General features: G+C 41.8%; 1 protein-coding gene across 1 annotated transcript; it reads right to left on the bottom strand.

The window, feature by feature from the left end:
- Positions 1-207: 207 nt before the first annotated feature.
- prdm1a (PR domain containing 1a, with ZNF domain) lies at positions 208-19,254 on the bottom strand. Its single transcript, XM_074683596.1, has 7 exons — positions 19,069-19,254; positions 15,029-15,379; positions 10,743-10,862; positions 8,329-8,581; positions 2,733-3,769; positions 2,502-2,630; positions 208-2,391 (listed from the first exon to the last, which is right to left on the bottom strand). Exons 1-7 carry the CDS (start codon positions 19,093-19,095, stop codon positions 1,801-1,803), a joined length of 2,508 nt encoding a protein of 835 aa, XP_074539697.1. The 5' UTR covers positions 19,096-19,254; the 3' UTR covers positions 208-1,800.
- Positions 19,255-24,153: the final 4,899 nt, after the last annotated feature.

The following is a 24,153-nucleotide window of genomic DNA, read 5'->3' as shown; positions in this document are numbered from 1 at the left end:
AATTTTTTGGCTACCTTTGCTCAATTCAACAAATTTAATACCTTTATGTGTTTGTCAAATAGAGAGTATCACAATAGTCTCTCCAGTGTTGTAGAAACTGTTAGCTCTTCTTTGGTTAGCCCACCAAACAGAATAAAACTCACAGAGTCTGAGGGTTTAATTTGGAGCAGTGAACATTTATATCATAATTTACACTTTTTTGACATTTTGCACATAAATAAGTATGTAAACCAGAATGTAAACAGAGACAGTCCTTTGGGGGATTCTCCTGTGGAGTTAAAGCTCTGATCAGAGAGAAAGAGACGCTTTGGTCAAACATGAAAGAGACAGAGGAGGAAACGGAGAGATCCAGAGTTCAGGTTGTTGATGTGCAACTGCTGCAGAGAGTCACAGCTGCTTTAGCGACATTAAGCTGAGTTAATGCCATCATGACCAGTTTGGTTTATCTGTACACAGTGTTAATGGTGCAAGCATCGGCACTGAAGTTATAAAGTAGGAAGAGGGGGGGCCAGTGCATCAAAGAAGGCCGAGGTGCTTTGGTTGAGCCAGTTCATTGCCGAGTCGGCGGACGGGAGGGTTGGAGAAGGGGCCATCGCTTCCCAACCGAAAAACAAATATAAACAAAGACATGTACAAAGCCAACACTTCATCGTATACACACACAGTTCTTCTTCCCTTGTCAGCATTTTGATTCCTCAAGTCCTTCTTCCCTTCTTTTGATTTTCCTTCCCTCTTTTTGGTGTGCGTTAGAAATTAAAGCCGAGTGAACTTTGGTAACTAGCGTGGAGTGGGAATCCCTTAATGTGTTCACTTCCCTGGTGGGTGCTGACAGTGTTGTAGAAAAATAAAAGGATGAACTAAGGCGGTGGCTCGCCGGCCTCCTGAGTCCATTATGTGCTACATGTCAAGCGGGGCCGCGCCGCAACACGCCGCGCCACAGCGCCGCTCCTTTTGGACCACGTGAAGAGCTGCACTCCAGTTCAGTTTGGTTTCTTCTTCGTCTTCTTCAAGTAGCAAAATCAAATAAATAGAAAGCTCCCACTTCTTGACGTCCCTTTCAACACTCACACATCCATCCAGCCACACACACACACACACACACTCTGAGGTAACCGTTGTGAAAAATATACAAAAAAATGCCCGTTCTGTTTCTTTAAATTACACAGGCATTCGAGGACACACACACAGTTAAGGGAAGCAGAGTTGAGATAAAGCTAAATCAAATTTATGTGCCATATTTGGCAAGTTCTTCAACCTGCTTTGACTTTTTTTCAATTTAAATACATAAACCCTGAAAGTGGACGCCCCCTGGCCCTAAAGGTCAGAGGTCACAGGACGGATACAAGCAAAAGGAGCGTGTCATCTGCAGAGAAGTGGCCACAGAGAGAAAAATCAAGAATAAAAACGTCTTAACGTCGATTTCACGCCGTCAGTGTAACCATCTATTCCTCTTATTGCTTCTGGAGACAACAAATACAAAGATAATAAATTAAGGAGGTTATATAACAACTAATTGATCCAAAACAAAAAGCGTTTGAAAATAGAGACCAAATTATTCAACAACAACAACAACGATAATAGCATTATATTAATTACATTAAAGGTAAGTCCGGTAGATGATTGTCTCTAAGTTTAATAAACGCTGAAGCTGCTAAGTAGTCATGGGACAGTGTCTCTTGAGCCCTGAGTACGTGAGTCCCTGATAGGTTGGAAACCTGGATGATGTCACTCCTGATGACGACCAGGTAGAGAAAGAATATTTACAACTGTTGCTGTCTTTGTCTCTGGGGTTAAAGGTCATTAAGCGTGATCCTCTGACTCCTGCTTGATGGTGACGTTGCCAGGAAGTGGGTGAAGAGGGCTACTGCGCCGCATCTTGATGACCGACGTCTCCTTAGGGGATTCGTATACTCCATAACCGGACCGGAGCTCAGGTGGGCTGGACCGGAAGCGTGAGGACTTCAGGTCGGACTCGCTCCACAGCATCCCCAAAACCTGCTTCTCCAACATGGCCTCCACTTCCGCTCCTCCCTGCAGCTGCTCCAGGCGCTCGGCGTGCTCACTGACGTCAAAGCGCTCAATCTCCTCGTTGGCGCGTTGCACCTCCTCCAAAGCGGCCTGGCTGGAGACGGCGGGGCTGGCAGGGCCGGAGGTAGCCGCCAGGCAGTAGCCCTTCAGGTGGAGGCGCAGGCTGCACAGGTGGATGTAGTGGCGGTGGCAGTGGGGGCATTTGTGAGGGCGCTCGCGAGAGTGCAGGCGCTTGTGCAGCTTCAGGTGCACGAACTGGGTGAACTTCGCCGGGCAGAGTTTGCAGTGGTAGGGTTTCTCTCCTGAGTGCAGGCGCAGGTGAGTTTTCAGGTTGCTGGTGCTGCTGAAGCGCTTGTGACAAACCTGGGAGAGCAGAGGGGAAAGATATTAGTCAACAGCTTGTACAGACCCACAATCTGACTCTCACATCCAGTCCAGGAAAGTAGTGAGTCATCTTCAGCTCTGTTTCTCACCTGGCACTCATGCGGCTTCTCCCCAGTGTGGACCAGGAAGTGCTTCTGCAGGTGAGCCAGCTGGGTGAAGCCTTTGTTGCAGGTCTGACACTTGAAAGGTCTTTCTCCACTGTGCACACGAAGATGAACCTGAGGAAAGAGGCATGTCTGTTAAGGCACTGACCGGATTATCTTGATACGCTTTGATCTGAGCGCTGTGTTTCCTTTACGACATTTCTCCTGGGACCTTACCTTCAGGTTCGACAGCTGTCCGAAGGTCTTGCTGCATATGTTGCACTCATACTTGATCTTGCCGTTCTGCTTCTTCAACGGGTACGGCAGTGCCTTGTATCCAGCGGAGCCGATCCCACGCTTCACCTTACTCAGGTTGATGGCCTCCTCATCCTCGGTGTCACCCAGCAGGGCTGAGGTAGGCTTGGTGGGCACCCGCTCGTTGGGTGGTGCTGTGCCAGCTGTTGGAGAGCCGCTGGAGGGCGCATGGGAGGGCCCATGATGATGGGGGTGCCCAGAGTACGGGTGGTGAGGCCCGGCTTTGTCCTTCAGAGACGTGGCAGCTGAGAAGGCACTGGTGGGCCCTGGGAGGAGGAAGTCTCTGTGGGAGGGGTGGACTGGGTCTGGGATCAGGAAGGGCCTCCCTGCTGCATCAGAAGGCAGGATGGGGACATGAGGGGGCAGGAGGCTGCTGTACAGAGGGTACATCCTGGGGAAGATCCCAGTAGGGACACCACCTGCCGGCAGAGGGTAATAATGGGGCAGGAGGTGGCGTGAGTAGGGGGCTCCAGGAGGGTAGAAGGATGAGGAGAGAGGGGCAGATGGTGGAGAGTACCCAGGGTAGGACCCCAGTCTGGGAGGGTAGAAAGAAGCAGGGGTTGGACCTGAGGGGCTCCCATGAGGGCTGCTTTCTGGGCTGCTCCTTGCTGATGGACTGGGTGTTGCTGAAGACTGGTTCCCAGGAGAATGAGTCACAGGGTAGCCAATGTGTCCAGGCTTGTGGCTCAGGAAGTCCTCAGGGATGTGAGGCCTGAGTGCTGGGTAGAGGGCACGAGGGTACAGGGGGCGCTCTGGGCTGTCGGCACACCTCGGGCGTGTTGGGAGAGGTCGACTGGGCTCCCTCTTTGAAGACGGGGAAGAGGAGGTGCCACGCAGGATGGAGAGGACACTGTGCTCCCTCTTGGGCGGGTTGGGTGTGACTGCGACGGAGGTCGGACTGGAGGCTGAACGCTCCTCGCTGGTCACCTGCTGCTGCTTCACCTCCAGGAGAGACTGCTCTGTAAACACATAAAGAGAGGAGAGAGGTCAGTAGGAGTTCACATGACCAAGAGAGAGGGCTCCTGAGTAGCTTTAAAAAATTTGGACACAAAAACTGTTGTGTGGTTGGGAAGGCCTTCAAACCAGCCCAAAGTTCAACATCCGGTTCTGGCAATCTTACTGCTAGACCCAATATATGACCCAATCTTTCTTCCCCAACAACTTCTTCCCCTTTGTCCCCTTAAGCACATTGCTGGGCAGTGAAGGAGAGAGAAAAACTGCAGCTCTGCATGTTTTAAAGTAAGATTTTTCAAGGATTGATCCAGGCGTTCGCCAGGGTCACCATCCGGGCAGACACGGAAAAGGCAATGCCTAATCGGTGATGAATACTGATACATGTGATCCCTCTCTGCAGAGATAAACCTCCTCATCAGTGTGTGAGTGTGTCATGGGGGTGGGGTGGGGGGTCAGGGAACACCAGAAGTAACTCAGTGAATCAATTAAGGTGACAGACTTGATGAACGAGCACGAGGGGCGAGGAAGGGGGGCGCGAGCCTGGAAGTGAGGCGTGACAGCCGCCTTTGGGCATTGTGTGTGTTTATATCAGTGTGTGCCTATGAAATCAAGATAAAATCAAACTGGTGGCAGGGCTGATGGAAGGTTTCCTGCCCTGGCCTCCACCTGCCCTCCCCCCGTGTGACAGCACACACCGAGCCGCCTGCACACAAAGGCCTCTGTCTGATTTGTTGACTCTCCCACTTCTGGAGAACACACACTTTTGATCACTGCTGATTTCTCTCAGCCCTTTGCTTTTGTTTCCAGGTGAAAGGTCACATCAGAGAGCTTCCTCCTGGTTCACTCGCACCTTCAGTGTCCTCGCCATGATGAAAGAGTGGATTAGGCGGAGAGCTTGCGCGCACACTGGCTAAAAGCTTTGGGTAGTCAGTTAGCGGGACATCTCGGCTGTTAAACGGCGCAGGCCGGCCCTTAAAAAGCTGCTGTCTATTATCTATAAGCTCGTTTACTGCCCAGTCAACTTTTTACCAGGAGGTCGCTCAGAGGGAAGAGTGTGAGAGTGTGTGTGAGAGCGATGGTGGTTGTCAAAGTTAATCCTGAGTGCCAGCGCTTATGAAACTCCCCTCCCTCCCTCACACAGCCGGTGACCCTTGCATCAGTCGTATAGCTGCAGAGTGTAAACATTAGGTTATCAGCTTCCTCCTCCTCCTCCTCCACCTCCTCCACCTCCTCCAGAAAACAAACAGGGCTGCCATCTTGGAGATATCAATCTGTCAACACGGCCCTTCTGCCAGGAAGTTCAAGTAGTCAACAGAGGGGGGGAGGAGGTGCCACTCCTCTACCTCTCCCTCCTCCTCCTCCTCCCTCACTCTTTCTGCTCCTTTCAAGTGGCGAATATATCAGAGCAAATGGGCGACACACACTTACACACACTCACACACAAGCGAGTGTGAACGTGTTGGCATGTCTTCCTCAAACACACACACACACGGTGGACAGGTGCTTTCTAGCGCTCCAAGAATGCAAAGTGGCGATGGCGAATAAAGAGCGAGATGAGAGGAGAAAGTGCGGGAGGAGTGAGACTGCGGTGCGCGCTCAGTCACACACACAGATGTCAACACACTCACACGTCTGGTTTTGCTATGACTGCGCTGGAAAGAGCTAAAAAAGAAGAAGAAGAGAGAGACGACGCGATGGTTCCGTGATGATCTGCTTTTCTACTCCACAGATCGACAAAAATTTACTCCAGAGAAGAAGAAACTTCTGCTGCAGGATTCAGAGGAAATAAAAACACTCGCTGGCGTTTTTCTCTGCGTTTTCCTTCCTCTTCTTTTACCTTTTGCCCTCATCTCCGGGTTTCAGTTTAACGTTTCTCAGGTTGTGGTTTCTTCTCTGTTTTACTCAGCACATGAGATTATTTCTGACTGGGGTTGTTGAGCTAAATCTCCACGCTAACAGTCAGAAGTTTGACTCATCCTGGGAACAAACGCACGACACGGCAGACCAAGGTTCATTCACTGAGTTCAGACGCTGAGTGGAGGCACTTTTTATTTCATTCTGGAGATTTTACTCTACCTCTGCAACATTTCTTGGACATCTTTGATCCTAAAACTTACTTTAAAGCCAAGATTATACCACAAAGGTTAATGATCGTGTTAAAAAAGGGAGGTTAACAAGCTTGATCGATGGAATTTGCAAGAATAAAGTTGCAGTAAATCTACAAAGAAAAGTTGTAAATTTATGAGGATGAAGTCATAAAATTATGAGAATAAAGACTTGACTTTATAAAAATGAAGTCATGAAATTTACAAAATTGAATTAACTCTACAAAAAAGGTAAATCAAAAGAATTAAGTCATAGATTTACAAAAATAAAAGAGTAAATCTACAACAAAAAATATTGTGAATTTACAAAAAAAATCATAAATTAATGAAAATTAAGTCATAAACTCACAAGAATGAAGAAAAAAAATCTACAACAAAAAATATTGTACATTTCAGGAAAAAAAATTACGATAAATTTACGAAACTTAAGTCATAAACTCACAAAAATAAAAGAGTAAATCTACAACAAAAAATATCGTGAATTTCGGAAAAAAAAATCATAAATTAATGAAAATTAAGTTATAAACTCACAAGAATGAAGAAATAGATCTACAACAAAAAATATTGTACATTTCCGAAAAAAAAAAATACAATTAATTTACGAAAAATTAGGTCATAAACTTGCAAAAATAAGGAAGTTAATCTACAACAAAAAATATTCGTGAATTTACGAAAAAAAAAATGTGAACATACGAAAATTAAGTCATGAACACAAGAATAAAGAAGTTAATCTACAAAAAAAAATATTGTGAATCTACGGGGGAAAAAAAACGAAATTTACAAAAATTAAGTCATAAACTTACAAGAATAACAAAGTAAATCTGCAACAAAAATTATCATGAATTTGATTTAAAAAACATTAATTTATGAAAAATTAGTCATTAACTCACAAGAATAAAGAAGTAAATCTACAACAAAAAATATTGAAAATTTATAAGACTGAAGTTTTGAACCTCGGAGAATAAAGTAGTAAATCTATGATTTATGAGCCAAAAATCCTGACTTTATTTTTCCCAGTAAAGACGACTTCGTACAACCAAACTGAAATCTGAACAAGAAGTTCGACTATTTGAATTAAGTGTCAGATATTGACGATTTATAGGGAACGCATTTGTACGAACTAGTCCTACATGTTTTATCAGATCAACTCCAAACTTAGCTTGTGTAAACCAAACACATTAAGGAATAAAAGTGGTGCGAGGTTTTTCTGTAACTCAAAAAACGAGCTTGTTAATCACCGCTGATCTGTTTGCATTTGTGCACCTACGTCAAGTCTGAATTTTATTCAAAACGAAGCCAGTGACACATTTCCAGACTGCACCTTGCTCTTTTTTTTGTTGTTGTAAGAGGTGTTGTGGTTTGGACTGAGTGAGATTTAAAATGCTAACTCAGGTGTTTTTTTTCACCTAAATGTGACTTTGATCTCAGCTCTAACTCGGATCTTTAAACTCCTGCAGGTACGCGTTTGTGCTGCAGGTAAATATCAGCGTTTGAGTCAACGGCGGGTCAACAGGAGCCTGTGGGGCTAAATGACAGAGGAAGCTAATGAAAGACAACACAGATACTGTATGCACACACACACACACACACACACACACACTGGAGCATTAGAGAGGAGGAGGAGGGGGGGGTTCCTGTACCTGTGCCCCAGGTCATGCGCATTGTTCCCTGGGCAGAGGAGTCGCCCAGGCTGGGTCTGCTGGTTCCTCTGCCACCTTCACTCTGCTATTAGCCTCAAGACACACCTGGAAACCCCTCAGCGCCCCCCCTCTTTGTTTCCCTCTCAGCTCACGCTCCCTTTGATCCGCTCTGTTAAAGGTGTGTGTGAGTGTGTGTGTGTGTGTGTGTGTGTGTGTGTGTGTGTGTGAGTGAATCTGAACTCAAGTCTCACTCTTGTTTTCAGATTCTGTTTTTATGAAAAGGTTTAAAGAAGTCTCCCTCTGAGGACACTCAGTTTCCTCATTAAAGGTCACATCACACACACACACTAAAGCCATGCAAACACACACACACACACACTCCTGTCTCCACTCCTTTTATTGAGGTTGTGTGTGTGTGTGTTTGTGGGCTTTCATGTTAAAAGCGTCTCTTTAAGAGTGTAAGACTGTGGCATTAGGGGCCATATCCCCCACTGTCTGTGTAATTACACTGTCACTGACACACACACACACTCTCACACACACACACACACACACACACACACTGTGATGGCACTGCGGAGATGAAAGCTTGTCGGTCTTGTCCTCGTGTGTTTTTGTGTGAGGGAGATAATGACAGGCTAACGTTCAGAGAGGAAGGAGACACGGCAACGCTGAAAACCTCTGTCAGGGTTTAAGAGCGGCGACAGCACACACACACACACACACACACACACACTCTCTCACACACACACACACACACACACTTTTACACTTTTTTACACGGCGAAGTTGCCAAACCTACAATCTAACGCCACTTACTGAGTTTCTCCATCATCAGCTCTCCGGACGGCGGGTAGTGCAGTCGTCGTGCGAAGTCGTGGCAGTACCAGACGAGCAGCTCGGCGCCGGCGGGGACGGGCTTCACCGTGTAGAAGTAGATCTCCATGCCATTTTGACACGCCGCCAAGTTCTGCTCCGCCGCCGAGTGGGCTGGGTTCACGTACCGCATCCAGTTAGAGCGCGTCTCATCCAGGCCGTCCACGAAGTGGTGGAACTCGTCATCCACGTAGATCTGGAACAAAGATCGGAGAATTTAGCTTAATACGAAGCTACGAAATTTAACGTCAGAAACTAATTCTTTAAGTCGCTCCACAACGATCGTTATGAAGTGAAGCATTTGTCCGTCAAAAGAACGTAGGACAAGTTTATTTATGTTGGTTTCTGGAATCTGCAAAGTGATATGAGGGTTTATTTTTGTCCACAAGGGGGCGCCAAAATCCACATGAGCACAATGTCTTATAGGAGCTTTAAACCAAAACAGGAAGAAGTTTCATATGATATCAAAACTAAAATCTTTTTTTTTTTTAAATAGTAAATGCAAAAAAAATAATAATAACAAAATAAAAAAATAGAAAAAAATTAGCCTTCAAGCTAACTTGTATATGGATGTACTGTTCCTTTAAATTTCTTCAATTAAAAAAAAAACAAAAAAAAAACACTTGTTATTTACCATCAAAAAGACGCAGGACGAGTTTATTTATGTTTGTTTCTGAAATCTGCAAAGCGATATGAGGGTATATTTTTGTCCACAGGGGGGCACCAAAATCCACATGAGCAAAAAGTTTCTTACAGGAGCTTTAAACCAAAACAGGTAAAAGTTTTAAACATTATCAAGACTAAAATCGGATTTTTTAATGGCAAATGCAAATGCAAAAAAAACATCAAAAACAGAAAAAAAAACCCAGAAAAAATAGCATTTAAGCTAACTTGTATATGGATGTATTGCTCCTTTGAATTTCTTCAATTTCAAAAAAAAATTATACCACTTGTAATTTATGGAGAGGTAAATAACAAGTGTTTTTTTTTTTTCAAAAATTGAAGAAATTTAAAGGAACAGTTCATCCATATATGAGTTAGCTTAAAGGCTAATTTTTTCTGTTTTTGATAATATTTCTTTTTTTTTTTCATTAACCATTAAAAAAATCTGAATTTAGTCTCGACAACATTTAAGTCCATCATGAAGACTTAATGATAGAAAAAAAAAAATTAAAATACAATCCTCATTTTTCCTTGACCTTAAAGCTCCTGTGAAGAACTTCTGGCTTGTAAAGATTTGGTGCCTCCTGCAGTTTTTTACAGATTCATGTTCCTGGACGTAAACCTCTCATCCTGCTCCTCTTTAACCGTCAGGGGAATCATTTATTTAAAGTTGCTGCCGAACAGGTCTGACACCTAACCCCCTTGCTGGAGTTTGAAGACGTTAAAAAAAAGTTCGCAAAAGTGGTTAAAAAAATAATTCTGATGGTGAATCATGATTTTTCAGCCTTAAAGAAACATTTCAGTGAATTTTAGTCCATATCATAACTAGATTAAAAAAATCCTCAGAGGAGCTTTAATATTTTTCATTTAAACTTTACTGAAAAAGATTTTAACAAAGTCGCTGAAAAAAAGGAACTTACCGGATTCAAAGCGAAAGAAACGGACGGAGAGATCGAACTTTAGAGCAACAGAAACTGAAATAAATTTTCTCATCCCTTCATCACTTCATCCCTTCATCTGCACCTCCGGCGGAGCGACAGACGAAGACGAAGAGGAGGAAGAGGAGGAGATCCTCTTTTATACCAGAGAGAAAAAAGGAGGGACGACTCGTTTCTCTATCTATCGTCTGTCTGCTGCACGTGTGTGTGTGTGTGTGAGTGTGTGTGCATGAGTGTGTGTGTGTGAGAAAGTGAGATAAGCCTGAGTGAAGCACCTTTCTGACTTGACAGTCTCCTGTGGTTGAGTTTTCACTCACACACACACTCACACACTCACACACACACGAACTCCTGGTGGAGGCTTTGGTCAGGTAGGTGGTTTGTGAAGGTGTGTGTGAGTGTGTGTGAGTGTGTGTACTCTCACTGTCAGTTACGGGTAGTGATGGAGTGTGTTCTGCAGAACGCTCTCTTTCTCTGCCTCTGTGTGTGTGTGTGTGTGTGTGTGTGTGTGTGTGTGTGTGTGTGTGTGTGTGTGTTACAGGAACCGCGGAGCCACATGTTATTTGTGCGAGGATGACATCACATCCCCGTCTCGCTTTCTCACACACGGTGGCGTAAAAAAACATCCAGCCTGGTTTCCTGTTCCACTGACTGACTTAAAACGTGTGTGACGTCACAGGAAGGGGACCCTCCGGCTTCGCAGGAAGTGTGTGTGTGCTTCCGTGTGTGTACGTGTGTGTGTTTGTGTAGACTTACCCTCCAGAAGTACTTGCGGTTGGCGTCTTTGGGGACGCTGTCGGCCGTGTAGATCTCGCCCACCAGGGGGCCGAAGCGGGTTCCTTTGGGGATGTACTCCTTGCTGCAAACGCCGACCACCTGCACCACGACACACACACACACACACACACACACACACACACACACACACACACACAGACGGGGGTCAGGACAAAGACAGAAGAAGCTTTGAAGTGACGTTCAGGAGCAGAAAGAAGAAGTTTTTCAGACGGACTAAAACATTTTCAGCTCAAACGTCTCAAATTAAAGCTTCAAGCTGCAACTTCAGCCTCTTTAACTCTCACTACACTGTAAAAACATGAGCGGTGACAAAAAGACACCTGAATTATTTAAAAAGAGTCAAAAACCTGCCATAAAAGTTTGTAAAAATGCGCTTTTTTTTAGTTTCTTGTATTTTTAATTTAATACAAGTTACATTTTTTTCTTTTATTGCGGCGCTTGTTTTAAGATGTCACTGCAAAAAATGAAACCCCTGAACCTATTTTAGAAATCCTCAAAGCCTTTTATTCTCACTTTCACTTAAATTTATGTCATTTACTAAATAATGTTTGAGTTTTTATCTGCTTTGCATCTTTAAAACATCAATTTGGACAAAAAAAAACTCACCCTGCACTGCAAAAAATGAGGTAAAACCACATTTTTAAGTTTCATTAAAAGATTTAAGAAGAAGAAGAAGAAGAAAACATCTACCTTTGAGTTTAGAAAAATATAAAAGTTTAATTTCTTGACGTTATTTTCTTTTAATATCTTGAATTAAGTCATTTTTTCAAGAATGTGGCTCAGACTGAGACAAATTTTGCTCAAAACACAACATGAAGATGTTCATTTTTTGCAGGGTACATAAAATAAAAAGTTTATCTGACACTGAAAAATTACTTTTTAAAAAATCTGATGAAATAACCAAACAAAGGGTAAATGGGATAAACTTTCTGGATGCAGAAACATAAAGAAATTATTTTTTAATGACCTGAAAAGTTGAGTTTTTTTGGCATTTTTATGCAGGGTGCCAATTTCACAAGTCGTAAATTTAAGAGCAAGAGCATTTTTCTTGCATGAAACAAAAGATTCAGGGATATTAAAAGGAAAAGTCAGTTAATTTATTTGTCTGGAGTGTTGTTTCTATTCTGCCAACAGTTTTTTTTTATTAGATTAATTTACCTTCGAGTCTCTGGATTGTGAAATTATGCAATACAAGAACAACAAGTGTAAAATCACACAAACCCTCCTCAAAAAGAGTGAACTGTTCCTTTAAAGTATGAGCTGTGATGTAGGATGAGGATTTTAAACATGTGCCTGCAGACTGAGCGTGCTAAGGGTTTTAGAGTGATGTGTGTAAGTGTGTTTTATGAACGTTCATCAGCTGAAAACAAAATTTACTTCCTTTAAAGTTTGAATGTTAGTTTTAATAAAGTCTAAAGTTTGTTTTTTTAACATCCTTCATCTGAACAAGTTAATTTAGTCTTCATGAGTCTCACTGCACGCTCAGAGTCCCGCTCCGCTGCAGCTGATGTGTGTGTTTGCACGCGTTCCTCTTTGTGTGTGTGTGTGTGTGTGTGTGTGTGTGTGTGTGTGTGTGTGGTTAAAAGAAACACAGCCAGATCTCTTCTCTCATTTCTCTTTGTGCTGTCACACCTCGACTTCACCACATCAAACCCGACCTGCTGCCACTTCACACGCCGAGGGGAAACATCCAGACACTCCGAAACAAAAAAGACCAATCTTCTCTGAAAAACTATGAAAGAGGAGGAGGAGGAGGAACCAGTGGTGTGCATAGGAGGGGGACCAGGGGGTGGCCAAACCCCATCATGGCCCAATGGTTGGAGAACACACGCAAAAGTGCCCTCTTGGGGGCCAAACATAGACCAAAGCGCCCTCTTGGGAGCCAAGTGTAGACTCAAGTGGACTCTTAGGTGCAAAACATTCACTAAAGTGTCCTGTTTTGGGCCGAATTTAGACTTAAGCGCCATTTATAGGGGCCAAACATCAACTGCAGCGTCCACCTGTAGGCCAAAAGTAGACCAAAGTGGACTTTTGGGGGCAAAAAGTAGACTAAAGCGCCCTCTTGAGTGCAAAAAATGGTATTTAGTGTCCTATTAGGGACCAAACATAGACTAAAGGGTCCTGTTTTGGGCCAAACTTAAACAAAAGTGCTCTCTTCGGGGCCAAACGTAGACTACAGCAGCCTTTCGGGGGCCAAACATAGACTACAGCGCCCACTTGCGGGCCAAAGTAGACTAAAGTGCCCTCATGAGGGCCAAACGTAGACTACAGTGCCCTCTTATGGGCCAAATGTTGACTAAAGTGGACTCTTTGGGGCCAAACATACACAAGAGCATCCTTTCGGAGGCCAAACATTGACTGTAGTGCCCTTTTGTGGGCCAAAGGTAGACTAAAGTGCCTTCTTAGGGGGAAAAAAAGACCAAAGTGCCTTAGTGGGGGCCAATTGTAGACTTAAGCGCCCTTTATAGGGTCCAAACATAGGCTACAGCGCCCACTTGCGGGCCAAAAGTAGACTAAAGTGCCCTTTACAAGTCCAAACATAGACTACAGTTCCTTTTTGGGGGGCCAAACATCGACTAAGTGTCTTGTTTTGGGCCAAACGTAGACTAAAGTGGACTTTTGTGGGCCAAATGTAGACTTCAGTGGACTCTTTGGGGCCAAGTATACTCTAAAGTGCCCTCATGAGGGCAAAATGTAGATAAAAGCAACTTCTTTGGCGCCAAAGGTACACAAGAGCATCCTCTCGGAGGCCAAACATTGACTGAAGTGCCCTTTAGTGGGCCAAAAGTAGACCAAAGTTCCTTCTTGGGGGCCAAAAGTAGACTGAAGTGCCTTTTTAGGGGCCAAACAGACAGAAGGGCCCTCTTCTTGAGAGCCTAAACGCAGACACAAACTGGCTCCTTAACCTCTGCTGAGGTGGAAATATCCCTTTTTTGTTTTAATCTACTCCTGACTCTTCTTCACACCCTCATCCTTTTGCTTCTTTCTCAGCCAATCAGATCGTCTGCTCCTCTCCTCTCTTAGCTTCCTGTTAATGATTAAATCCACACACAGGTGTCACGTCCCTTCAACCTGCAGCGTCTAAAATCATCTTTCTTGACTCTGAATCCTGCAGATGTCTCAGCGTCTGCGCCGCAGCGCGTGGTCAAACTCCTCTGTTCTCTGACCTCGGCTTCAACCTTTGACGGCTTTGATCGGCTCGGCTCGCGCTTCGATCAATAACTCATCCTCTCTGCTCAGGAGTCACAGGATCTCTGTTTGACGTGTTGGGAAAGAGCTGCAGAGGAAACACCTACACCTGATAAGACGACCTGAGAACCAGCTCTCAGTTCTCGCTGAGGGGCTTTAATTCGTCTTTTGGAGTTTTAATTCAGTAAACTTTTATTTTTTGGAGATAAAAGCTGAGAAATGTAGAGTTTTTATGAGCAGGAAGCCTCTTAGGGGTCAAAGTTTACACTGTAATCCCATTAAAAGCAGATTAATCCAGCAGAATGACTAAATCTGAAGTGTTGAGGTGTGAAACGCTGCCCCCTGCCAGGTGACGCTGGTACTGCAGCTTGTTTAATGACTTTAAGGTAAAAAGTGATTTTTTAAATAACTTTAATCCTCTTATTTAATATTTTATCCCTTTAAATCAACACTTTATCTCTTTTAAAGATAAAATCTTTCATTTTTAGTCGTTTTCCTTTTTTTTTCTGACTCTGACCAAAATTTTTTATCGTTTTCATCCTTTTTTGGTGTTTTTCTGTCGCTGTTTTTCTCCTTAAGTGTCTTTTTTTATTTTCTGAGGTCTAATATTTTCATGACAGGAACATAAACTTGTTCAGATCTGAGACACACACTCACACACTCACACACTCACACACTCACACACTCACACACTCACACACTCCCCTTTAATGGATGCATATGTCTGAATGAGAGCATACATTTAGCCTCAGGCGATTCACACACTCACACAGTCTTTGTAATGTGTGTGTGTGTGCGTGTGTGTGTGTGTGTGTGTGTGTGTGTGTGTGTGTGTGTGTGTGTGTGTGTGTGTGTGTGTGTGTGTGTAGTTTTACGGCGAGACACGACCCCCTCTTCATTACATGACCCACGTCTGACTCACGAGTGTGTGAGCGCCAACAGACGGCTTTCTCTGAGTGTGAGAGAAAGTTTGTCTGAGAGTGTGTGTGTGTGTGTGTGTGTGTGTGTGTGTGTGTGTGTGTGTGTGTGTGTGTGTGTGTGTGTGTGTGACTGACCTCCTTGCTGTCAGCCGGGTGTTTGAAGGCCAGGTTCCTGGGCAGAGACGCCTCAGCTCTGGTCGTCGTACTCGTCGTAACCGCGTCACCGTCTGGCCCCGCCTCCCACGCCGTATCTTTGACGATGTACGTGCACTTTTCCTCAAACTCCGCCTCCGTCCAGCGCGTCATGTCCGCCTCCTCCACGTCCAGCTCCATGTCCACGTCAGAGTCGGCCTGCGTCGTCTCGCCTCCGTCAGAGCCGGATGCTGTGGTGGCGGCGGAGGCCATCTTTACTTCTTGTCGCGTGTCGTCCTGCTCCATGGCGTGCGCCCCCTCACTGGTCAACATGGCCGAGCTATGAGAGGTCGCCTGGAGAGGAGGGGACGGAGAGGAGAGAAAAGATTAATTTAATTACTTCTCAAACGTCAGGACGTCCAAACATCAAAAGTTTAACTTTTAAAGAAACAAAATAAAAACAACAGGAAGTTTTTGAAGAAGAGAAAACGGAGGGAAGGAAAGAAAGGAGAGAAAGTAACAGGAAGCAAAAGAAACAAAGAAGAAGAAGTTTGGAAGATGAAGAGAAAGAAAGATGGACACAAGAAGGAAAAGAAGAAAAAGAAAGGAGATAGAGGGCGTATGAAGGAAAAAGAAAGAAAAAGTGACAAAAGGAAAAAAAGAAAGAAGAGAAGAAAATTAGATACATCGAGAGGAAGCAAAAAAGAGAGAAAGTGACAGAGAGAGGAGACAATGAATAAATAAGGGAAAAAAGGAAAGAAGGAAAATGACAAGATTATGAAGAATGAGACAAAAAAGTGATAAAAGGAAAGAAAGAAAGAAAAATAGAAAGAAAGAAAGAAAGAAAGAAAGAAAGAAAGAAAGAAAGAAAGAAAGAAAGAAAAAGGAGGGAAAATTAAGAAAGAAAGATAAAAGGAAAAAAAGGAGAAAAGGTAAGAAAAAGAGAAAAAAACAAAAAGAAAGAAAGAACAAAGACACTTGAAGAAAAAGAAAGAAAGAAAAAGAAAGAAAAAACAAAAAGAAAGAAAGGAGGAAAGAAAGAAAAATTAAGAAAGAAAGAAAGAAAGAAAGAAAGAAAGAAAGAAAGAAAGAAAGAAAGAAAGAAAGAAAGAAGACACTGGAAGAAAAAGAAAGAAAGAAAAACAAAGAGTAAAAGAAGTAAAGAAAGACAAAAGAAAAAAGAACAAAGAAAAAAATGATTTAAAAAGTAAAGAAAAAGATGATAAAACAAACAAAAAAGAGAAAAAGAAAAAAAAATAGACAAAAGAAAAGAGACATAAAAAAACAAAGAAAGAAAACAAAAAAAGAGAGAGGACGAAAGAAGAGAAAAAAGAAAGAATCAAGGAAAGAAGGGAAATTAAAAAGAATGAAAAATAATGAAAAGAAAAAAGAAAAGAATAAGATGGTAAAGAGCAAAGAAATCAAAAAGTTAAACTTTAAAAAAGAGAGAAAAAAATAAATAAATAGAGAAAAAGAGAAAAGAGGAGAGGGACTGAAGCGCTCACACTCAGAGAGATGAGGAGATGAAGAGTGAGAGGAGGAGGAGGAGAGGATGGATTATTGTGAGGGTTGACTCAGTGAGGAAGGGGGGTCTGACTAACACTGCTGTCACACACACACACACACACACACACACACACACACACACACACACACACACACACACACACACAGAGGAAATCCGATCATTGAACATTTCATCAAATTTCATTTCTCAGACTCAGATTTTGACGCGTCTGAATTAAATCAGTGAATTCTTCAAAAACAAACTTTGATCAGTTTTTGTTTCTTTGGACGGTTTGAGCCCTCACTTCAAACAGCGTCTGTGATCAGTTCAGGAGGATTCATGAGACCAAAGCTCAGTCTCTGTCATTTCAGGTGTTTCTTTTTACTTCTTCATCCTTTCAGGTCAGATCCAGGTTTTTAAAGGAGAATGAAAAACAAGAAGAAGAAGATACGGAGAAGTTAGTCTGTGTCTGTTTTTCTGCAGTTTTCACTTTGATTGTTGATTGTTAAATCTAAAAAAAGGGTCAAAATGTGGACAAACTGAGGTCAGAGTTTGTTTTTCTGCAGATTTCCTCAAATTAAAACTTTGTTTCCAGTTTTTTAAAGAGTCATTTTCATGTTTTTGTGCTTTTTACGCCAAAGGAAAGTGTCATCTGACTGTTTTTGTTTCCTGTCAGTGAAAGGTTTTAACAATGAGCTGGATTCACACAGATTAAGATCCAACGTCTCCCCCTGTCTCCCCCTGTCTCCCCCTGTCTCCCCCGTCCTCCCCCTGTCTCCCCCTGTCCTCCCCCTGTCTCCCCTGTCTCCCCCTGTCTCCCCCGTCCTCCCGTCTCTTCCTGGAGACAGAGGAAGGAAGGAAACGCTGTCTGTGTCTGAATGAAGCTAAAATTGGAAGCAGAGCGACTCTGCAGCGGAACCGGCAAATCATCCCCACTCCCAGCATGTGTGTGTGTATGGATTTATGTCTGTTTGAGTGTGTGTGTGTGTCTGCACTCTGTGTGTGTGTGTGTGTGAGTGTGTGTGTGTGTGTGTGTGTTGGTAATGAAGGAGGGGGCTGAGATGAGGAAGGGAGCGCCAAAACTTTTCCATTTGGGGGGCCACAGCAACAACAGCAGCAGCAGCAGCACAAACAAAACTTCAAACACGATCCCACCCAAGTCACACACACACACTCTGCAGACACACACACTCTCACACACACACACACACAGGGAGCAGATATCCACAGAGGGACAAACTGCTCGTCCCACGCAGCAGATCTCTGTGAATTCTTTTAAAAACCGCAGAAAGAAAATGATCCTCCTCAAAGTCAGAGCTCGACTCACGAGTTTCCTCCAAAATAAAAGAAAAAGCATGAAGTAAAGTCGCTTTTTATAAAACATTTACAAAAATAAAAGCTCATTTATTTACTCTATCTGTCCAGGAATCAAAAACACAAAATCTTTCTTCTAACTTTTCCTTCTTCTTCTTCTTCTTTTTTTTTTTTTTAGGATTAATTCATTAAATTTTGAGCTCTTGCAAAATCAGACAAAAAAGATTCTGCTCTTTAGTTTCTTGATTTTGCTTTTTAAATTATTAAAATATTTTTAAAACTTTTTGAAAAGAAAGAAAATAAAAACTTTCTGCAGAAAAAAAAAGTTAAAAATCTTCAAAATTTTCTGCATAATTTTTCTTTTTTGCTTTTCCCTGCAGACATCAAACTCCTTCTCCTCCACACTCCTCTTTCTCTTTTTAAAGAACTGACTCTGTAGAAAATGTTTCCCAATATTTCAGCAGATCTTTTTGCATAACAGCTGCAGCTTTGAAACTAATAGTGAAACAAAAAAAACAAAAAGCTCCAGCTCTGTCACTTTTAGAACAACTGAAATCACCAAAGTCTGAGCTGAGCTGCAGCGGCGCAGTCTGCGGGATTTTACGCTCATCTGCGCTTCCAGGATGAAACTTTGAGAGCTGTGCGCAAACCAGAGGAAGAGGAGCACATTTCTGAAATGTTCCCACTTTTTAAATCCTTAATAAATCCTCACAAATCAAATCTAAACTACTTAAAGTTTCATAAAAAAATAAAAACTAACAAAATATTTTAAAGCGTCTAAAATAGAGAAAAGAAAAACACCTCTAATGTGAGGTAGATCTGAGAAAGGCATCAGGAGAAAATGCAGGAGCTTAGAAATAAGAATTAAAATGATTTATCAAATTTAAAAACATGTTTGCGAAACTTCTTTTTCTGCTTTTGGAAGAAAATCTGAGTTTTTCTGACGCGTAAAAAGCGTAAAAACGGATTCAAACAGCCTCAAAAAAGCAGAAATGATGATTATTTGGACACAAGAGGAAGAAAATGTCTGGAAGTATATTCAAAGAATTAATTCCGAGTTAAATCATCGCGCACAAGAGAAATTAAATTGAGGAAAAGCGTAAAAAAAAAAGACGCATATTGTGCGTAAATTTGGTTCCAGAGCAGCCAGAGTCCTCCAGGTGTTGCTTTCTTCTTCTTCGGTTAAAAACAGGTGGAGGGTCGGTGTCTGCTCCGTACTCACCGTGTAACTTTGGTCCCATCCACACATAGGGCCGTCCGGTCAGATCCTCCGTCCAGAAGCGTCACTGTGCGTCCCGGACAGGTGCACTCTCCCCCCGCGTGCGTCCGTTCCTCCGCGCGCTGATACTCCACACCGGTGTCCGTGTGCGCGTGTGTGTCACGGAGCGTGTGTGTGTGTGTGTGTGATCTGCTTGGTATCCTGAGTTCAAATGCTTCACTTCACAACAAGCTCGCGGACTAAGTCTGAGTAGGCCACGCCCCCTGGTCCTCACCACTCCCCCTCCTCCTCATCTGGCCCCGCCCCCTTTCTTCATGGAGACTGAACAGCAGGAGCTTTCACCTGAGGCAACACACACACACACACACACACACACACACACACACACACACAGAAAGCTTCAAAATAAAGTTTTCTTCAATGAGTGTGTGAGGGTGTGTGTGTGTGTGTTGGAAATGTCTTTTAGCAGCTTGAAACGGGTAAACAACATTTGCCTTCTTTGTGTGTGTGTGTGTGTGTGTGTGTGTGTGTGTGTGTGTGTTGGGGGAAGGGGGGTTGAGTCACTGTCACAGGATGTCCCTCTCTTCCTCAGGAACAACCCCCCCCACACACACACACACACTCAGACACGCACAGACTCGGCCTGTAGGGGGCAGCACTGATCTGCCCTGACAGCTTTCCTCTGTCTCTGTCTCCAGCAGCTCTTTCTCTCTCTGTTTCTCTCCTTCTACTTTCTCTCTTTTTTTTCCGGGGTTTTTATTTTTGTTTTTATCTTTTTGATTTTAAATGAAAGACGCTTTCGTGCAGATTTCTGAATCACTTCCTCCGTTCTTGCTCCTGAGGAGATTTCAGGACAATCAGAGTCACAAATCGCTCATTTTGTTCCTCCAGTCTATCTTTAAGTCTTAATTTAATGGGTTAGAAAATAATAAAATCGGGAAAAACTTTCTTAAGATTTCATATTAAAATCTCTCCAACCAAAGAGTCCAGGCTCAGACCGGTGTTCTGTCAAATTCTGCTCCCTGTCAAAAAATGCACCATGTGTGAACTGATAGCAGAGGCCAGAGACACCAGACATGTGGATGACATTTTTGTATGTCATGCAGTTTTAATCGATCTATTTACTTATTCATTTATTTATCTATTAATTAATTTTTAATTACTTATTTATTTATTTAATATGTCCATATAAGTATATATTTTTTAAATTTATGTTTGTATTTTTTTTATCTATCTGTGTTTTCTTGTATTTCTTTATCTATCATTTTAATTTATCTATTTATTTATTTATTTATTTATTTTTATATATTCATCTATTTGTTGAATAATTTATGAATTCATATATCTTCTTATATTGTATTAATTTTTAATTTATTTAATTAGTTTTTTATTTATTTATTTATTTATTTATTTATTTATTTATTTATTTATTATGTAGTTATTTATTCATGGTTGTGCCTATCCTTAATTTTTTCCTTTATTTTTTTTTATTTACTTATTTATTTGTCAATTTTTGTATTGTTATTTTTTATTTGTTTGTATTTATTTATCTATCCATCTATCCTTTTGTCTATCTATTTACTTTAGTAATTTATCTATTTATTTATTTGTTTATTTTTTTTTTCAACTTTTATTTATGCATTTATGTTTTTGTTTATTTTCTTAATCTTTGAATTATTTATTTATTTGTTTATCATTGTTTTTTTTTTTGTTGTTTTTTTTTAAGCCCTGTGATTGACTGGCGACCAGTCCAGGGTGCACCCTGCCTCTCGCCCAATGATTGCTGGGATAGGCTCCAGCCACCCACGACCCTAAACAGGATAAGCAGTATAGAAAATGGATGGATGGATATTTTAGTTTTTTATTTATCTATTAAATTATTATTATTTTTAATGTTTTCATTCAATTATATAGTTTTTCATTGATTTATTTTTTACTAGTTCTTAGAAAATTTTATCTATCTGTTTGTTTATCCGTTAATTTTTTATTTATTTTTTATTTATTGATTTATTTTTGTTTTCAAAAATAAATCAATAAATAAACTCCTGCATTCACAAAATCAAGAAAAAAAAAAAAACATGCATCAGCGCTGTTTGTTCCCTCTCTGTTTTTTTCCTCTGTCATGTATCCCCTCTCTCCGTGTCTCTGTGACCTTTGACCTCAGCGTGTAAACAGCAGCTCTATCACTTTAATCTGAGCATGATTCAAACATCTCTCTCCCTCTCTTTTTCCTCACTGTAAGTAAATCTCGCTCGCTCCTTGACGCTGGAAATTCCCGTCTAATTGTCGCAGACTTCCTTCATTTACCTCCTACTCACTCGCCTCCTCCCTCCCTCCTTCCCTCCCTCCTTCACTCCCTCCTTCTCTCCTCCTTCCCTTTGATTTCTCAGCTTTATTTACAGAAATGATTTTCCACGCTGACCTCCATCGCTCCACATTTTCCATCACTTTCCTCCCCCGAGTCTTCGTCCTGAGGCCCACCTCACAGAGACGCTCAGACGCTCAGACGCTCAGAGGAGGCCGACGCTTCGTGCGTTTCAGTGAAAGGATTGCAAAAAGTCTCTTGTGCAGGAACATATTTTTTTATTTTTGATCTGCTCGGACTTTGCAGAAAGTTTTCACCGATAAGAAAGTCGCCTCAGACGTCTCAGACGCAGCGAGCGTCTCTGCACGCTCCTCCTCCGTGACGTGAAAAAAACGCTCAGAGTGAATCTGAGCTGATGATGTCATCACTGCCACATCGACAATCATCAGCGTGAGCCTGTTTGTGTTTTTACTCGTCTAATGAGGAACGATGATCAGGAAGAGAAAACAGGCAACAGGAAGGAGACACACACACACACACACACACACACACACACACACGCACACACACAGAGGACCTCGCTCTCTGGTGACAGAGGGTCTGACCACATCACTCGCTGCCTACTGCTTCCTGCCAACGGACGACCCTGACACACACTCACACACACTCACACACACTCACACACACACACTCACACACACACAGCTGCAGATCTGTCTCACAGCTGTCGGACATGTTGATGCTCTCTCTGCAAAACAACCAGACACACACACACACACACACACACACATAGAGCTGCTTTTTAAGAAGGTGACGCTCAGAGTGAGTGGATCCTGATTTTACAAATTTTAATCATAAAAAGAGGAAAACGCTGAATCTTCAGAGTCAACCTGCGTTTTCAAAACCTCTGGATCACAGAGAGTTCGGCCAAAGCTCGACGGAAACAACAGAAAGTTCTGTTACAGCTCGGAGAGTGTTTGGTAAGAGTTTGGTGAAAATTTGGAGGAAGCTCATGGAGAGTTTGGAGAGAGTTTGGAAAAAGCTTGGAGAAATTTCGGTGAGAGTTCAAAGAGAGTCTGGTGTGAGTTTGCAAAAGTTTTGTGAGAATTGGAAAAAGTTTGGTGAGAGTTCAGAAAATATTTGGAGAGAGCTCGGAGAAACTTCGATACGAGGTTGGAAAAAGTTTGGTGAGAGTGTTTTTAGACCATGGTGAGAGTTTAGAGAAAGTTAAGTGAGAGTTTGGAAAGAGTTTACAAAAGTTTTGTAAGAATATGGAAAAAGTTTGGTAAGAGTTTGGAAAAATTTGGTGAGAGTTTGGAGAAACTTTGATACGAGGTTGGAAAAAGTTTGGTGAGAGTTTAGTGTGAGTTTGGCAAGAGTCAGAGATGGAGTTGCGAGCGCTCTATGAGAGTTTGGAGAAAGTTTAGTGAGATCTTGGAAAGAAATTGGAGAAAGTTCGGTGAGAGTTTTTTTAAGATTGGGTGCGATCTTAAATCTTTGGTGAGAATTAAAAAAGAGTTTAGTAAGAGTTTGAAAAGAGTTTTGAGAAAGTTTGGTGAAAGATTGGTGAGTGATCAGAGAAGATTCAGTGAAAGTTTGAAAAGAATCTGGAGAAAGTTAAGCGAGAGTTTGGAGAAAGTTTGGTTAAAGATTGGAAAAAGTTAAGTGAGATCTTGGAAAGAGTTTAATAAGGGATTGGAGAAAGTTTCGTGAGAATTAAAAAGAGTTTGGAAAGAGTTTCAAGAGAGTTGAGTGAGAGTATTTTTTTTATCTTGGTGAGAGTTTGGAACAAGTTGGTTAAGAAATAAAAAGAATTTTAAAAGAGTTTGGAGAGATTTTGAAGAAAGTTAAGTCAGAGTTTAGAAAAAGTTTAGCGAGATATTGAAAAGAGTTTGATAAGAGTTTGTAGAAAGTTTGGTGAAAGATTGAAAAGAGTTTTATAAGAAATTGGAGGAAATTTGGTAAGAGGTTTTTTTTTTTAATCTTATTGATGGTTTGGAGAAAGTTTGGTGAGAATTAAAAAGAAGTTAGTAAGAGTTTGGAAAAAGTTTTGAGAAGTTCAGTGAGAGTTTGGAGAAAGGTTGGTGAAAGATTGGTGAGAGTTTGGAGAAAGTTTAATGAGATCCTAGAAAGAGTTTAATAAGAGTTTGGAGAAAGTTTAGTGAGAATTTATAAGAGTTTGATAAGGGTTTTGAGAGATTTTGGAGAAAGTTAAGTGACAGTTTGGAAAGAGTTTAATAAGGGATTGGAGAAAGTTTCGTGAGAATTAAAAAGAGTTTGAAAAGAGTTTGAAAAAAGTTTGGTGAGAGTTTTTTTTTTTAGATCTTGGTGAGAGTTTGGAACAAGTTGGTTAAGAAATAAAAAGAGTTTAAATGGAGTTTGGAGAGATTTTTAAGAAAGTTTGGTGAGAATTAAAAAGAGTTTGATAAGAGTTTGAAGAAAGTTTGTGAAAGATTGAAAAGAGTTTTATAAGAAATTGGAGAAAGTTTGGTAAGAGGTTTTTTTTTTTATCTTATTGATAGTTTGGAGAAAGTTTGGTGATGATTAAAAAGAGGTTAGTAAGAGTTTGGAAAGAGTTTTGAGAAGTTTTGTGAGAGTTTGGAGAAAGTTTGGAGAAAGTTAAGTGAGAGTTTGGAGAAAGGTTGGTGAAAGATTAGTAAGAGTTAGGAGAAAGTTTAATGAGATCCTAGAAAGAGTTTTGAGAGATTTCGGAAAAAGTTTGGCGAGAGTTTTTTTTAGACCTTGAAAGAGTTTAGAGAGAGTTTGGAGAAAGTTCAGCGAGA

This window comes from Halichoeres trimaculatus, unplaced genomic scaffold (genome assembly GCF_033239565.1).
Source record: "Halichoeres trimaculatus isolate MK-OKI-2021-1 unplaced genomic scaffold, fHalTri1.1 fHalTri1_scaffold_12, whole genome shotgun sequence".
Lineage (NCBI taxonomy): Eukaryota > Metazoa > Chordata > Actinopteri > Labriformes > Labridae > Halichoeres > Halichoeres trimaculatus.
Note: the sequence above shows the minus strand (reverse complement) of the source record. Positions and strands in the feature narration are given on the sequence as shown.